This window comes from Melanerpes formicivorus, unplaced genomic scaffold (assembly GCF_026170545.1).
Source record: "Melanerpes formicivorus ecotype bairdi unplaced genomic scaffold, bMelFor1.0.p_v2 SCAF_54, whole genome shotgun sequence".
Lineage (NCBI taxonomy): Eukaryota > Metazoa > Chordata > Aves > Piciformes > Picidae > Melanerpes > Melanerpes formicivorus.
This window is the reverse complement of record NW_027142406.1, coordinates 4099650-4116083: the sequence shown is the minus strand read 5'-3', so window position 1 is coordinate 4116083 and position 16434 is coordinate 4099650. Positions and strand designations below refer to the sequence as shown.

General features: G+C 48.5%; 1 protein-coding gene across 1 annotated transcript in view; it reads right to left on the bottom strand.

Annotated features, from left to right (window-relative positions):
* Nucleotides 1–477: 477 nt before the first annotated feature.
* The window catches only part of CAND1 (cullin associated and neddylation dissociated 1), a 38481-nt gene continuing 22524 nt past the window's right edge, over nt 478–16434 (bottom strand). The window contains exons 8-15 of the mRNA XM_068160953.1: nt 14248–14540; nt 12900–13041; nt 8658–10151; nt 7106–7201; nt 3861–4030; nt 3595–3759; nt 2792–2899; nt 478–1529 (exon numbers count right to left, since the gene is read on the bottom strand). Coding sequence (XP_068017054.1) covers nt 1305–1529; nt 2792–2899; nt 3595–3759; nt 3861–4030; nt 7106–7201; nt 8658–10151; nt 12900–13041; nt 14248–14540 — 2693 coding nt within the window. The 3' untranslated portion in view covers nt 478–1304. The remainder of the gene's footprint in view (nt 1530–2791; nt 2900–3594; nt 3760–3860; nt 4031–7105; nt 7202–8657; nt 10152–12899; nt 13042–14247; nt 14541–16434) is intronic.

Genomic DNA, 16434 nt, shown 5'->3' with positions numbered 1-16434 from the left:
CCAAGTGCCACGTCCAATCCCCTCTTGAACACCTCCAGGGATGGTGACTCCACCACCTCCCTGGGCAGCACATTCCAATGATGAACGACTCGCTCGGTGAAGAACTTTCTCCTTACCTCCAGCCTACACTTCCCCTGGCACAGCTTGAGACTGTGTCCTCTTGTTCTGGTGCTGGTTGCCTGGGAGAAGAGACCAACCTCTTCCTGGCTACAACCACCTTTCAGGGAGTTGTAGAGGGCAATGAGGTCTCCCCTGACCCTCTTCTCCAGGCTAAACAATCCCAGCTCCCTCAGCCTCTCCTCACAGGGCTTGAGCATCGGGCTCCTGGCATTTGAGGAGCCGGGAAGGTCAAGACACCCAAGCTTCACTCCCCCCTTCCCTGGGTGAACGGTCTGCATGTGAGAAGCACCGGGGAGCTGCACTGATAACAGGAGAGCTTGGTTTGGGTAACTTGTAATACGAAGAAACTGCACATGCTGGTTTACAGACAATCTATATTTGGAAACTTGCTCATGCAAAAAAAAAAGAGAGAACTGAGTGTGCACAACAGGGATGATCTGCTTTCAACTCCCCACACCTTCAGAAGTGACATTTAGGTCTGCTTTTTATTATGGGTGGTGTGGTTTTTTTTGTTAACTGTACCCAACCCCCCTCTTTCTCTCTCTCTCTCTCTCTTTCAGCACAATAAATCTTACACAGAACTCATCTGCAGGCCAAACTGAATTTATGAAGCTGAAACAAAACAGAACCAAAAGGAAGAATAAAAAGTCATACAAAAAAAAAAACCCAAACCCATGGTGGACACTTGATTCCCAATTCCCCCCTCACCCTCCTCTGGTTTTTGTTTTTCCCTTCTCTCTCTTTACAAGCAGAAAGACTGCAAGGGAAAAGAACAGATCATGGTCACAACATTTCAGCACTTTAATCCCTACATGGATGTTGGGAGCTTATTGCCGTACACCGCGTGCCAACTTTCCCCTCCCTCCCCTCCCCCCTCCACTTCCCCAAAAGGTGGCCAAATCCACTAAAACCAAGAGTGGTTAACAGAAACTGTGGATTATGGAAATCCATTGCTGGAAGAAAGGCTAGGAAAACAACAACAGAAAAAAAAAGCAACACTGGGAACAGCCAACTGTCTCCATGAAAGTGAAATCAAGTGGAACGATGCGTGTGGATTAGATACTCGGGGTGGGTGGGCTGTCTGTTTGTTTGCTTGCTCTCCTCTCTCCTGTTTCTTACTCATAACCTGGCAATTCAGTGCATCATATGGTTCAAACAGAATGGTCCCCTTGATGGGCAAACATCTAACTAGTGTCCATTGATTCTAAGTTGGTGGATGATGAATCTTTTTGGATGCTTTCAAAGATGGCTGCCAGCTCAGGGTTAGAGCTTATCTGTGACTGAAATTCGCTCATTAAAGGACTCTTCTCAGCTTCTGGAATGGTTAAAAGGGCTGCTACTGCCCTCATGGCAGATCTTTTCAGTTCATCTTGCTTTTCAAACTCTTGTTTCACTGAGTTGGCCTTTACCTAAAGAGAAAACAAAACCCAAAAGATTAAAATATGTTTGAGCCTTTTGCTTAAAGCTCTTCTAACACACCCCCCCAAAAGGATAACAGCTGTATCTTACTAAGACCTATTTCCCTCCAGAAGTCCCTCCAGAGCTTTCAAAATGGCCTAAGCTCTTGAAAGAAAACCAAAGGCAAAACCCAACAACCCCACAAACAAGCAGCCAAGCAGGAGAGGGACCTGGGGGTACTGGTTGGCTGAACATGAGCCAGCAGTGTGCCCAGGTGGCCAAGAAGGCCAAGGGCATCCTGGCCTGCATCAGCAACAGTGTGACTTCCCTGCTCCTGCTGGCCATTCTGCCCTGTGCTCAGCACTGGTTAGGCCACACCTGGAGTCCTGTGTCCAGTTCTGGGCTCCTCAGTTTAGGAAAGATGTTGAGATGCTGGAAGGTGTCCAGAGAAGGGCAAAAAAACTGGGGAGGGGTCTGGAGCACAGCCCTGTGAGGAGAGGCTGAGGGAGCTGGGGTTGCTTAGCCTGGAGAAGAGGAGGCTCAGGGGAGACCTTCTTGCTGTCCACAACTCCCTGAAGGGAGGTTGTAGCCAAGTGGGGGTTGGTCTCTTCTCCCAGGCAACCAGCAGCAGAACAAGAGGACACAGTCTCAAGCTGTGCCAGGGGAGGTTTAGTCTGGATGTTAGGAAGAAATTCTTCCCAGAAAGAGAGCTTAGCGATTGGAATGTGCTGCCCAGGGAGGTGGTGGAGTCACCATCCCTGGAGGTGTTTAGGAAGAGCCTGGCTGAGGCCCTTGGTGCCATGGTTTAGTTGCTGAGATGGTGCTGGGTGATAGGTTGGACTTGATGATCTCTGAGGTCTTTTCCAACCTGGTTACTTCTATTCCAGTCTATGATTCATCACCCAAATGCCTCTTTGTGACAATCAATCATCAGGAGTCAGAACAACTCTCACTATTCCAGTTTCAGTATTTATAACAAAGTGAGACTTTGAAGTTGCCCTAATGGCAGAGGACTTTTTCAGGAAGGCAAAAGAACTGGCATCAAAGAAAGAGAGGATTTTTAGCAGGAGGTTAACAAGTCAAGCCCTCCACGTGTAAGTTAGTGACATCCAGCCCATGTCAAAGGCCCACAGATTTGTAGTGTTTTGCCTACTGCAGCTTATCAACCACAACTCAGGAAGTGCTGCAGTAGTACAGAGGTATTCTTCACATCATTTCACTTCTACTCCTGTAAGAGCACCCAAAATAATGAAGTCAATGGAACTTTGGATACCTTAGTTGTACAGGTAGCACGCAGAGGTTCCACCAGCCTGTCCAGCCTCTGCAGCACTGCACTTGGACAAAGGGTAGACAGTCTGACCAACATTAAAAAGGTTAACATCTAGAGGTGGAGGGGGAAAAATAAAAGATCAACAGTTAGTTCTGCTCAGCACAGATACTGAGATACATTTCCTGCAGTGCTGTGTAGCCTTTTCAACAGCAACACTACAATGAGAGGGCAAACAGAGTGAAGTCCTTAAGTATATGAAGTAATATTTTAACCGTTTCAGTCTATTCACTGTTTAAAATACATGTGCAGAGAAGGGCCATGAGGATGAGCAGAGGGCTGGAGCTCCTCTCCTGAGGACAGGCTGAGAGAGTTGGGGCTGTTTGGTTTGGAGAGGAGAAGGCTTCACGGAGACCTTCCTGTGGCCTTCCAGTACCTGAAGGGAGCTAGAAGAAAGCTGGGGAGGGACTTTGAGGGTGTCAGGGAGTTATAGGACTGGGGGGAATGGAGCAAAACTAGAAATGGGGAGATTCAGATTGGATGTTAGGAAGAAGTTCTTCCCTATGAGGGTGGTGAGAGACTGCAGCAGGTTGCCCAGGGAGGTGGTGGAAGCCTCATCCCTGGAGGTTTGTAAGACCTGGCTGGATGTGGCTGTGAGCAACCTGCTGTAGTGTGAGGTGTCCCTGCCCATGGCAGGGGGGTTGGAACTGGCTGATCCTTGAGGTGCCTTTCAGCCCTGACAATTCTGTGACTCTGCAAAATGTTTTCACTAAGGCCTTGCCTTCCACAGAGAAAAAACAACAGCTGACCTTAATGTCATAGTGATCCTTCAGGCCATCTTCAACGTGGTTTAAGAATTCAAATATGTCTAGTCTGTCCAAACAGCTGTCCAAGAGAGTATACATGCACTCAAAAGCTGCTTTCCTGATGTCCAACCCGTCGTCAACTGTGTGCTTAAATGGTCCCATTTCCACCTGCCGGCCGATCAAAAGACAAAGTTAAGGAGGAAGAGATCCACAACAAGACGAGAAATCTCCTTCCAGATATTCAGCACTGCTTCTCTCACTTAGCTTACCTCCCTGATTAACTCCTTCCTGACTTTTGTCTCGTTGTAGAGGTGAGGAAGCACAGTATCTAAGAGGTCCCTTATCAGGGACGGTTTGTTGTGCGCCGCGGAGTTAAACGTCACCAGGGCGACTCTCCGGACGTTGAGGTCGGGGTCCTCCAGAGTCTTCAGGAAGTCACCTGCAATCATGCACACCAATCAGTCAGGCTGGGAGGGGCTCTCTCTCATTTGCTGCTTAGTTTTAACCTTTCAAGAGGTTAAGAGTAAGGAGGGAGGGAGGACAGAGAGGCAGAGAGAGGGAGGGAGGGAGGACAGAGAGGCAGAGAAAGGGAGGGAGGGAGGGAGGACAGAGAGGCAGAGAAAGGGAGGGAGGGAGGGAGGACAGAGAGGCAGAGAAAGGGAGGGAGGGAGGGAGGGAGGGAGGACAGAGAGGCAGAGAAAGGGAGGGAGGGAGGGAGGACACAGAGGCAGAGAAAGGGAGGGAAGGAGGGAGGGAGGAAACAGAGGCAGAGAAAGGGAGGGAGAGAAGGAGGAAGGGAAGGAGGGAGGGAGGGAGGGAGGGAGAATACAGAGGGATCAGCTGGTAAGACTCAGTATTCCCACATGTAGTGCCAGAGTAATTTCCATGGAAGAGAGCCCAATACCTGCTATTTGAGCATGACTACACAAATAAACCTATTCATTACAATGATGTTCCAGGGATTCACATAACTGAAATGCAGCATTTTATTTAATGCAACAGAAAGGAAAAATACCACCCTCAAACTAAAAGGCCCTAAGTTCTTCTAAAGGTAGCCAAGTGAATTACTGACAATTGTATTTAACCTTCTCAATGACAAGTCTGAGAGTGTGCATTCAAAACCCAGCTCTGCAGTTGAAGAGTCAGACCACCACCTCTTAAAGGGACTATGAACAGAGTGATTTAAACCCCTAAAGCTCCATACACTGAGAGTCCCTCAATTAGGGCAAAACAAGCCCACTCAGCTGCTCTCATGCCACCTCAGCCACTTTCACATTAGACCTCCTGCAGTTCTACAGCAGAGCCTTGTTAAAATAAATCCCTGAAGTAAGATAGTCACTTCTCTGTAAATAAAACCCCTTGCTCTCCACAAAACTCTGATGTTTTCAGAGATAATCTTTTTTGCCTCTATGAGCTTCAGCAGTACACACCATTTCTGCACAGATCCTTTAAAACTGCAATTCATCCACTGCAAAAACATTTGCCACAGCAGATGAAATAAATCTCTAATTCCCTGTCATGCAAATGAGAAAAAGATCAAAAAGCCACAGTGCTGCAAAGCTCTAAAGAGCTCTCAAGATAAATCATACTGATGGTACACGGAGAGACCTGATTAGCTTTGCCCTGCACAAATATGTACACTTGCAAATGTTTTCAACACCAAGAGAGAAAGAATCCAGGGGCAGAGAGGGAGAGAGAAAAAATAAATCATCCAGGGGCAGAGAGAGAGAGAGGGAGAGAAAAAAAAATCATCCAGGGGCAGAGAGAGGGGAAAAAAATCATCCAGGGGCAGAGAGAGAGGTTGGGGGGGGGGAATCATCCAGGGGCAGAGAGAGAGAGGGAGGGGAAAAAGTCATCCAGGGGCAGAGAGAGAGAGAGAGGGAAAAAATCATCCAGGGGCAGAGAGAGAGGGAGATAGGTGAAAAAATCATCCAGGGGCAGAGAGAGAGAGAGAGGGAGGGAGGGAAAAAATCATCCAGGGGCAGAGAGAGAGAGGGAGATAGGGGAAAAATCATCCAGGGGCAGAGAGAGAGAGAGAGGGAGGGGAAAAATCATCCAGGGGCAGAGAGAGAGAGAGGGGGGGGGGAAAAAAAATCATCCAGGGGCAGAGAGAGAGAGAGAGGGGGAAAAAAAAATCATCCAGGGGCAGAGAGAGAGAGAGGGAGAGAGGGGAAAAATCATCCAGGGGCAGAGAGAGAGAGGGAGGGAGGGAAAAAATCATCCAGGGGCAGAGAGAGAGAGAGGGAGGGAGGGAAAAAATCATCCAGGGGCAGAGAGAGAGAGAGGGAGGGAGGGAAAAAATCATCCAGGGGCAGAGAGAGAGAGAGGGAGGGAGGGAAAAAATCATCCAGGGGCAGAGAGAGAGAGGGAGATAGGGGAAAAATCATCCAGGGGCAGAGAGAGAGAGAGAGGGAGAGAGGGGAAAAATCATCCAGGGGCAGAGAGAGAGAGGGAGGGAGGGAAAAAATCATCCAGGGGCAGAGAGAGAGAGAGGGAGGGAGGGAAAAAATCATCCAGGGGCAGAGAGAGAGAGAGGGAGGGAGGGAAAAAATCATCCAGGGGCAGAGAGAGAGAGGGAGATAGGGGAAAAATCATCCAGGGGCAGAGAGAGAGAGAGAGAGAGGGAGGGGAAAAATCATCCAGGGGCAGAGAGAGAGAGAGAGGGGAAAAAAAAAATCATCCAGGGGCAGAGAGAGAGAGAGGGAGAGAGGGGAAAAATCATCCAGGGGCAGAGAGAGAGAGAGAGGGAGGGGAAAAAGTCATCCAGGGGCAGAGAGAGAGAGGGAGAGAAAAAAACCCATCCAGGGACATCAGCTGGTAAGACTCAGCATTTCCATGAGCAAGCATATTTTAAGTGATTGAAAGGGAAGTATTTTCAAGACCATCCTTCTGGATCAAGACAGCAGCTTTCTCCATCAAACTGATAAAAGTTTGGCAAAAGCATGGGAAAGGCAATCAGCTTTTGTGTCCCATCTTCCTAAAAGCCCCTAGCTTCTTGTTCCCTTCACAGCTTCAAGATGGCATTTCTAATCACACACTTCTACAGCTCCAAATGCAAATGAACTAGGAGTAATAACTGGCTATTATGGAACTCTTTTCTGTTTTACCAGTTCTCATCCCAGGCAAGCAGCACCAGAACAAGAGGACACAGTCTCAAGCTGTGCCAGGGGAGGTTTAGGCTGGAGGTGAGGAAAAAATTCTTCCCAGAAAGAGAGATTGGCCATTGGGATGTGCTGCCCAGGGAGGTGGAGGAGTCACCATCACTGGGAGTGTTTAAAAAGAGCCTGGATGAGTCCCTTGGTGCCATGATTTAGTTGCTGAGATGGTGTTGGGTGATAGGTTGGACTCCATGATCTTGAAGGTCTTTTCCAACCTGGTCAATTCCTTATTCTGTGTTCATTATCAGCTAATCCTAGCAGTTGCAAAATGCTTCCTTCTGAAAAGACAACCACTTTTAAATGCAGCTCTACTGCCTGAAAAACACAGAGGCCACCAGGAAAAGTAAAGAACTTACCTATGCAGTTTTTCAGTAGAGGGTCTATGGGTTGTGGATGATCAGAAATAGTGAACTTGACAGCAGTAACCACTGAGCTTCGAGCATATGAGGAGCCTAAGGTGAAAGAGACTTGTGAATATGTAACATGGAACCAGTGTGACTACAGAATTTAAACAGTGCTCAATGTCATGCCTTTGACACTTCCAAGAGACTTAAGGAGATGAAGCAAGAAATGTTATTTATTAGTAGCAATGCTGGTAATTAGTCATGCTGTCATTGACACCAACAGGTCAAGGTGCTGCAGTTGGTTTGGGACAGAGTGCACTCTCAGCAAGTCTACTGGGTGGAGTAGCTGACACACAGGAGGGTTGTGCTGCCACTCAGGCTGCAGAGCTGGGCATGGAGAGATTGAATGAAATTAAACAAGAGCAAGTGTAGTCTTTCACCTGGGAAAGATCGACCCCATGGGTGGGGGACTGATCTGCTGGAGAGTCGTGAAGGGGAGAAGGACCTGGGGGTCCTATAGTGGATGGAAGGTTGACCATGAGCCAGCAATGTGCTCTTGTGGCCAAGGCGGCCAAGGCCATTCTGGGGTGGATTAGAAGGGCTGTGGTTAGTAGGTCAAGAAAGATTCTCCTTCTACTCTGCCCTGGTGAAGCCACATCTGAAATAGTGAGTCCAGTTCTGGGCCCCTCAGTTCAATAAAAACTTCAGGGAACTGCTTGAAAGAGTCCAGCACAGAGCCACAAAAATGATGAAGGGAGTGGAACACCTTCCTTAGTAGAGACAGAGGGAGCTGAGAGCTCTGTAGCTTGGAGAGGAGGAGCCTGAGAGGTGACCTCATTCATTTTGATTAAGATGTGCAGGGTGAGTGCCCAGAGGCTGGAGCCAGGCTCTGCTGGGGGATGCCCAATGCCAGCACAAGGGGCAGTGGTGGAAGCTGGGGCAGAGGAAACTCCATGGAAACAGGAGGAAAAATGTTTGCCCTGTGAGGGTGACAGAGCCCCGGAAGAGGCTGCCCAGGGAGGTTGTAGAGTTTCCCTCTCTGAAGATATTCAAATCCCATCTGGATGTGTTCCTGTGTGATCTGCTCTAGGTGCTCCTGCTCTGGCAGGGGGCTTGGACTGGATGAGCTTTCGAGGTCCCTTCCAACCCCTAACTTTGATTCTGGAATTTGTCCATTTGTTGCCTGTGTTCCTTTCCTTTAAGTTTATAGCCCTTTGTTACAGGCAACACCATTAACTGAAATACCACCCTGAAAGCAGAATATCAAAGCAATTCCTATTCTGGATGACTAACAACTTCCAGTGAAAAAAGCACCACTGCTGAGAAGCTATGGGGGGGGAGCAAAAGGGATTGGATATGGCACTTGAAGCCATGCTTTGTTGGTCATGAGGTGTTTGGTGATAGGTTGGACTTGATGGTCTCTGAGGTCTTTTCCAACCTGATTGATTCTATGATAAAGCTTCAAGAGTGCTACAAAATCCAAGCCAATCCCTTGCAAAACCAGGCCAGTTAAACAATGGACAAGCCATGGCCATTTGCCACAGCATGCACACGAGCCACTCACCTGATGCCAAGTACCCCTTGAGTCGTGGAAGCAGAGTCTCTGGGTCTATTAACGTAAGCTTGCCCAAGCATTCAGCCACCACGTTCCTGGTGCCCTCCTCCGCACACTCGCAGTGCTTCAGGAGCAAGGCCCAGATGTTCTCAACGTAGGGTTTGAGCCCAATCACTGACGCAGAGCTAATGATTTCTTTCAAGGAATGAAGGAGAAGGTACTGCCTCTTAGGCTGACTGGTTATTTCCTGCAGGACAAAGGGCAGGTACTCGGGCAGGTTGCCGACGCTGATGCTGCCCAGCGCATAGGACGCTGCCGATTTGACTTCCTCGCTGGGAGAAGAGAAGGCTTCCAGTATCACGGACTTCAGCTCGATTTGCCCACTTAAGTCAATGTGATGCCCGACCTCCCCCAGAGAAAGCAGAGCCAAGAGCCGAATGGAATCCGTGGATCTGGAGTTCTTTACGTCCTGAATGAACTGGCCCACCACCGCAGGGCCTTCCTTAGGGCAGGCTCGGGTAAGGGCAGCGACGCATTTGGCAATGGAATAGTAAGACTGCTTGTGAGTGAGCGCTGTGCTCTGCGAGTACACCGGGCCCGTCAGCATGCGCAGCAGATCCATGTAGCCCAAGTTGTTCGTCCCGGTCACCACCAAGGCTTGGAAAAACTCTAGCATGGCGCTGAGCGCTCCACCCTGAAGCAGGGGCGACCTCACCAAGCCGATAAGTTCGTTGAGGATGGAGCCGCTGATCTTGGAGAGGGAGGAAGGATACACTTTAGCCAGGGTGGTGAGAAAACTGATGGCCATCTGCGACACGTGCATATCGCTCTCGCTGATCAGCGGCGGAAGCTCGTCCAGCACGGCGTCGATCATGGCAGCTGTCAAGCTGTCGCTGTAGTTTTTGATTAGAATGTCGAGAGCAGAGAGAGTGCCCAGTTTCAAAGCTCGCTGGTTCTTCCTCAGGAAGGAGGCAAGGATAGGAACTCCCTCCCCAAGGATTGGTCTCAAATCTATCTTCAGAGGAGAACCAGCGATCAGCGTCATGGCCTTCACCGTCGTTAAGCGGGTGATCTCATTCTTCAGCCTCTCCAAGAAGATCTGAAGTGTACTAGGCAGGTCTGTGCCTAGGCTGTCACCCAGGCTGCAGATTATCTGACCCATGCAGGATATTGCCCTTTCTTTCACCTCCTGATCTATGTCAGCAGCCTTCAATCTCTTGATTGTACAAGTGAACAAGTCTTTGATGTAAGGTGTGGCATCAAAGGAGGAAGGCTGGTCCAGAGGCCGGATGACCTTCACCAGCTGTTGGGTAACCAGAAGCGCCTCTGATGTGATCTTGTAGAAGGGGTCTCCAACACAAGCTACAACTGGAGGTACCAGTGCTTGAACGTGAGGGTGAAAGACCTGGGGGGAATGATTGCAGAGGATCACATACAAACAGGACAAAGCATCGATCTTCAGGTTAGAAGAACTCGATTTGTCATTCAGCGAAAAAATGATTCCTGGAGGGAACAAGGGAGACAACAATATGTTATTTTTAGGGTAGGGCATTTAGAGGCTGTTAAAACACTTCAAAGGCTCTGAAAGAAGGCAGTTATATAGCACCAAGGCTTTCCTGAATGCTTCCAACCCCCATTTCACCAGCTGATTCAAACAATCAATACATTTTCACAGTCTCACAGTATCGCTAAGGTTGGAAGAGACCTCGAGGATCATCGAGTCCAACCTGTCACCACAGACCCCATGACTAGACCATGGCACCAAGTGCCACATCCAATCCCTTCTTGAACACCTCCAGGGATGGTGACTCCACCACCTCCCTGGGCAGCACATTCCAGGGACTAATGACTCTCTCGGTGAAGAACTTTCTCCTCACCTCGAGCCTAAACCTCCCCTGGCACAGCTTGAGACTGTGTCCTCTTGTTCTGGTGCTGGTTGCCTGGCAGAAGAGACCAACCCCCACCTGGCTCCAACCTCCCTTCAGGTAGTTCTAGAGAGCAAGAAGGTCTCCCCTGAGCCTCCTCTTCTCCAGGATAAGCAACCCCAGCTCCCTCAGCCTCTCCTCACAGGGCTGTGCTCAAGGCATCTCCCCAGCCTCGCTGCCCTTCTCTGGACACCTTCAAGTGTCTCAATGTCCTTTTTAAACTGAGAGGACCAGAACTGGACACAGGACTCAAGGTGTGGCCTAACCAATGCAGAGTACAGGGCACAATGACTTCCCTGCTCCTGCTGGCCACACTATTCCTAATGCAGACCAGGATGCCATTGGCTTTCTTGGCCACCTGGGCACACTGCTGGCTCATGTTCAGGCAGCTGTCAATCAGCACCCCCAGGTCCCTCTCTGTTTGGCAGCTCTCCAGCCACTCTGACCCCAGCCTGTAGCTCTGCATGGGGTTGTTGTGGCCAACACAACAACTTGGACTTGTTGAATGCCATCCCATTGGACTCTGCCCATCTGTGCAGTCGGTCGAGGTCCCTCTGCAGAGCCCTTCTGCCCTCTAACTGACCAACATCTGCTCCTATCTTGGTGTCATCTGCAAATCTGCTGATGACTGACTCAATGCCCTCATCTGGATCATCAATGAAGATATTAAAGAGGATGGGGCCCAGCACTGATCCCTGGGGGAGATTTTCAAGCTTCCTCTGCAGAGGAACAGGGGACAAGCAGCACTTGATGGTGTGTGATGTGTTTTCTGAATGAGAAAAGGATTCTCAGCCTTTAACTTTTCCAAGCTTACTTCACCTTGTTTCAGAGTTCAGTATTTTAGGTCCCACATTAATATATATTCACAAACAGATAAAACCATTCATAGGTATAAACATTTCACAGTATCACTAAGGTTGGAAGAGACCTCAAAGATCATCAAGTCCAACCTGTCACCACAGACCTCATGACTAGACCATGGCACCAAGTGCCACATCCAATCCCCTCTTGAACACCTCCAGGGACATAAACATATATAAATATTCATACATAAAGGTTCACATATAGATTCATATATCAAATATTCACATATATAAATATTCATATATAACTATATATAAATATTCATAACATGAAGTATCTGAATGGCACAGAATTGTGTGAATGGAGGTGAAGCCTGAGGAGACATGGAAAGGAGAATGGTGGCATGGGGCAGGAAAATGAGTCCACAAGGCCAAGGGCAGTGTCCTACACTGTGGCCACAACAACCCCATGCAGTGCTACAGGCTGGGGGATGAGTGGCTGGAGAGCAGCCTGGCAGAGAGGGACCTGGCAGTGCTGGGGGACCAGCTGAACATGAGCCAGCAGTGTGCCGAGGGGGCACAGCAGGCCAATGGCATCTTGGCTTGGATCAGGAATAGTGTGGCTGGGAGGAAGCCATGGCTTAGTGAGGTGTTGGGTGACAGGTTGGACTTGATGATCTCTGAGGTCTTTTCCAACCTTACTGATTCTATGATATTTTGCTCTCTTGAAATGATAAATAAGGCAGTTTGACCTTTCCATTAAGAAGCTAATAAACCTGGGGTTTTTTTACATAAAAACAAAGCAAATCTCAAACTCAGAGCCAAACTGTTTTCAAGACACATCAGTAAAATATTTATATGGACCCACATATTACTAGACTATTTTGCCAGCTTATTTGAATAGATTCATAGAATCAACCTTTGAGATCATCAAGTCCAACCTAGCACCTAATACCTAACACCTCCTGACAACTAAACCTTGGATCCAAGTGCCACATCCAAGCCCCTCTTGAACACCTCCAGGGATGGGGACTCCACCACCTCCCTGGGCAGCACATTCCAATGGCCAAGCTCTCTTGCTGGGAAGAACTTGCTCCTCACCTCCAGCCTAAACCTCCCCTGGCACAGCTTGAGACTGTGTCCTCTTGTTCTGGTGCTGCTTGCCTGGCAGAAGAGACTAACCCCTTCCTGGCTACAACCTCCCTTCAGGGAGTTGTAGACAGCAAGAAGGTCTCCCCTGAGCCTCCTCTTCTCCAGGCTAAGCAACCCCAGCTCCCTCAGCCTCTCCTCACAGGGCTGTGCAGCAGACCCCTCCCCAGCCTTGCTGCCCTTTTCTGGACTCATTCAAGTGTCTCAAAGTCCTTCATCAATTGAGGAGCCCAGAACTGGACACAGCATTCAAATAGAAGCAACATGCCAAAGGTTTAGCAAAACAAAAAAAGGCACAGTCAAGATTTATAGATTTCAAAACCTCCTATCTGTTTTACTAATGAATCTTTTAAAGCTGATAATGCTTCTCATACCTGGTACAAGCACAGGAACATGTTGTGTTAGGGCTCCAGGTAACACATTAACTAGCTCAGTCAGCATGTTAAAGCAACACTGACGAGTCTTCACACTTTTCTCCTTCATCTGTTTGTGCAAGGCTTTCACTATGTTGGGCACCTGCAATCATCACACAACCGTTAATGGATTCAATAGCTGATATTTCTTTCATCTCTGATCAAGAGGAGGGGATATAAAGAAAGACCTGTCCCACCTCTCTCTGTCTGATATCTCTAAAGGGACTAGAGCAGTCACATAAACACTGGGAAATGAAGACTCAAAAGAACAGCAAGTCACAAAGATAGTGATTTAAAAGGTGAGTTGAAAGGAAGCAAACCTGAGGTTGCATTAATAAGAGTACAGAGGAAAATTTGAGAAGTCCCCCAAATTATTCATTTGGAAAACTTTCAGCACTATCCTTTTGGTTACAGAACCACAGAATTGTCTGGGGTTGAAGGGACCTCAAGGATCATCTAGTTCCAACCCCCCCTGCCATGGGCAGGGACACCTCACACTGCATCAGGTTGCACAGAGCCACATCCAGCCTGGCCTTAAAACCTCCAGGCATGAGGCTTCCACCACCTCCCTGGGCAACCTCTGCCAGTCTCTCACCACCCTCATGGGGAACCTTCTTCCAAGCCCCCAGTAAATATTATTCTGCAGAACAAAATGTTATAGCCAATCAGCTTTTATCTCAATCATTACAATTTATGCCAGTTTACCTGACTTGCTCTCTATGTCAGTACTACACCAATAAAGTCTGTGTATGAAGCATCACAGAATGGTCTGGGTTGGAAAGGACCTCCAAAGGTCATCCAGTCCAACCCTCTCTGCAGTCAGCAGGGACATCTTCAATTTGATCAGGCTGACCAGAGCCCTGTCCAGTCTCACTTAGAGTATCTCCAAGGACGGGGCCTCAATCCCCTATGCAACCTGTTCCAGTGTTCCACCACCCTCACGGCAAAGAACCCACCCCTAAAATCCAATCTCAGTCTGCTCTGCTCTAGTTTGAAGCCATTGCCCCTGGTCCTGTCCCTGCAGGCCTTTGCAAACAGTCTCTCTCCATCCTCCTTGTAGCCCCCTTCAGGTACTGGCAGGCTGCCATTAGGTCTCCCTGGAGTCTCCTCTTTTCCAGGCTGAACACCCCCAGTGCCCTCAGCCTGTCCTTGTAGCAGAGGTGCTCCAACCCCCTGATCATTTTCATGGCCCTCCTGTGGACCCTCTCCATCAGAAAGAATGACATGGCACATTTCAAGAACTACCCTCATGAGCAGGGCACAACTGCAGTGTCTCTTCTCAAAGACCACCAAAACGTTATCAAATCACCTGACTCTGAAGCATCGTCAGAGGTGTCTCTCCTTGCTCCATTGCATCAGGATCACAAAGCCAACTCTGCACAGGCCTAGTTTGTTTTAAAAGGGAGAGATATGCATGGAAAACATCTGCTTTCACATTCTCCTCACGCTCTTTGAACCTGGCTATTAAAGCAGGTGACACAGTCTTGTAGAACTCTGGAAGCATTTCGTGTCGTGTGCTAACCACGGCATCCAGGCATTTAGCAGCTGCACGCCTCACTTTCCAGCTCATGTCGTCATCATCGCTGTATTCATCATCACTCCCTGGAAGAAGAGAGGAAAAAATATATCAGTTATGCACATTCTTGTAGAATAGAAATAACCAGGTTGGAAAAGACCTTAGAGATGGGATAGGGGTAAGGATGGGCATAGGATGGGCATAGGATGGGCTGGAAGAGACTTTTGAGATGATCAAGTCCAACCTATCACCCAACACTATTTAATGAACTAAACCATGGCACCGAGCACCCCATGAAGTCTCTTCCTAAACACCTCCAGTGATGGTGACTCCACCACCTCCTTGGGCAGCACATTCCAATGGTCAATCTCTCTTTCTGGGAAGAATTTCTTCCTAACATCCAGCCTAAATCATTGAATCCAACCTATCATCCATCTTCAAGTCTTGACAAATCAAAGCATCCAGTTTTACTTTAAACAGTTATGAACACACTTGGGGGTTTCTGCATAAGGCACACCAAAGAAGTATGTCCAACAGAATCACAGAACTGTCAGGGCTGGAAGGGGCCTCAAGGATCAGCCAGTTCCAACCCCCCTGCCAGGGCAGGGACACCTCACACTACAGCAGGTTGCTCACAGCCACATCCAGCCTGGCTGCAAAAACCTCCAAGGATGAGGCGTCCATCACGTCCCTGGGCAACCTGTGCCAGTCTCTCACCACCCTCATAGGAAGAATTTCTTCCTAATGTCTCATCTAAATCTCCCCTCCTCTAGCTTGGATCCATGCCCCCCAGTCCTATCACTCCCTGACACCCTAAAAAATCCCTCCCCAGCTTTCTTGTCACCCTCTTCAGATACTGGAAGGCCACAGTAAGGTCTCCTCTGAGACTTCTCTTTTCCAAACTGAGCAACCCCCTGGGTAACCTGTACCAGTGTCTCACCACCCTTCCGGTGAAGGAGAGGCTGAGGGAGCTGGGGTTGCTTAGCCTGGAGAAGAGGAGGCTCAGGGGAGACCTTCTTGCTCTCTACAACTACCTGAAGGGAGGTTGTAGCCAGGTGGGGGTTGGTCTCTTCTCCCAGGCAACCAGCACCAGAACAAAAGGACACAGTCTCAAGCTGTGCCAGGGGAGGTTTAGGCTGGAGGTGAGGAGAAAGTTCTTCCCAGGAAGAGTAATTGGCCATTGGAATGTGCTGCCCAGGGAGGTGGTGGAGTCACCATCAGTGGAGGTAAAAAGAGTCTGGATGAGGCACTTGGTGCCATGGTTTAATTGATGAGATTGGTGTTGGGTGATAGGTTGGACTGGATGATCTCAAAGATCTTTTCCAACCTGCTTAATTCTATTCCATTCTAAAACACATAGATAAAATGCATTGTAAACTGCCTAAATTATAAGGCTAATTATTTTCCCTGGCAATTTTTTTCATGCTGGTGTTCCAGGTGGTTGTAAAATGCACACAGGACATGCTTTTTCTTATAAATCATACAATTGTAAGGGTTTGAAAGGACCTCAAGGATCAGCCAGTTTGAACCCCCCTGCCTTGGGCAGGGACACCTCACACTACAGCAGGTTGCTCAGAGCCACATTTCTCATCATATCTACAGCCTAACTACTTATTCCAAGCATATTCCTCTTCATCACTGGCATAAAAGTCAATGCAAATACAATTTCCAGCCAACTAAGATTCATCAAATTAATCTGCTTGGTTTTTTTTTTTTCCTAGGAGTACATCAAACCCCACTCTGCCCCTGAAAATGACAACAACAAAATCTATGCACACACATCACAAACTGACTTGCTATGTGCTGGAACAGGTGTTCAAGAGGGGATTGGATGTGGCACTTGGTGCCATGGTCTAGTCATGAGGTCTGTGGTGACAGGTTGGACTCGATGATCTTCGAGGTCTCTCCCAACCTTAGTGATACTGTGAACTATGCAACTCACTCCTTAAAGCAATGAGAATGTTATGCTCTGGGTTCAGC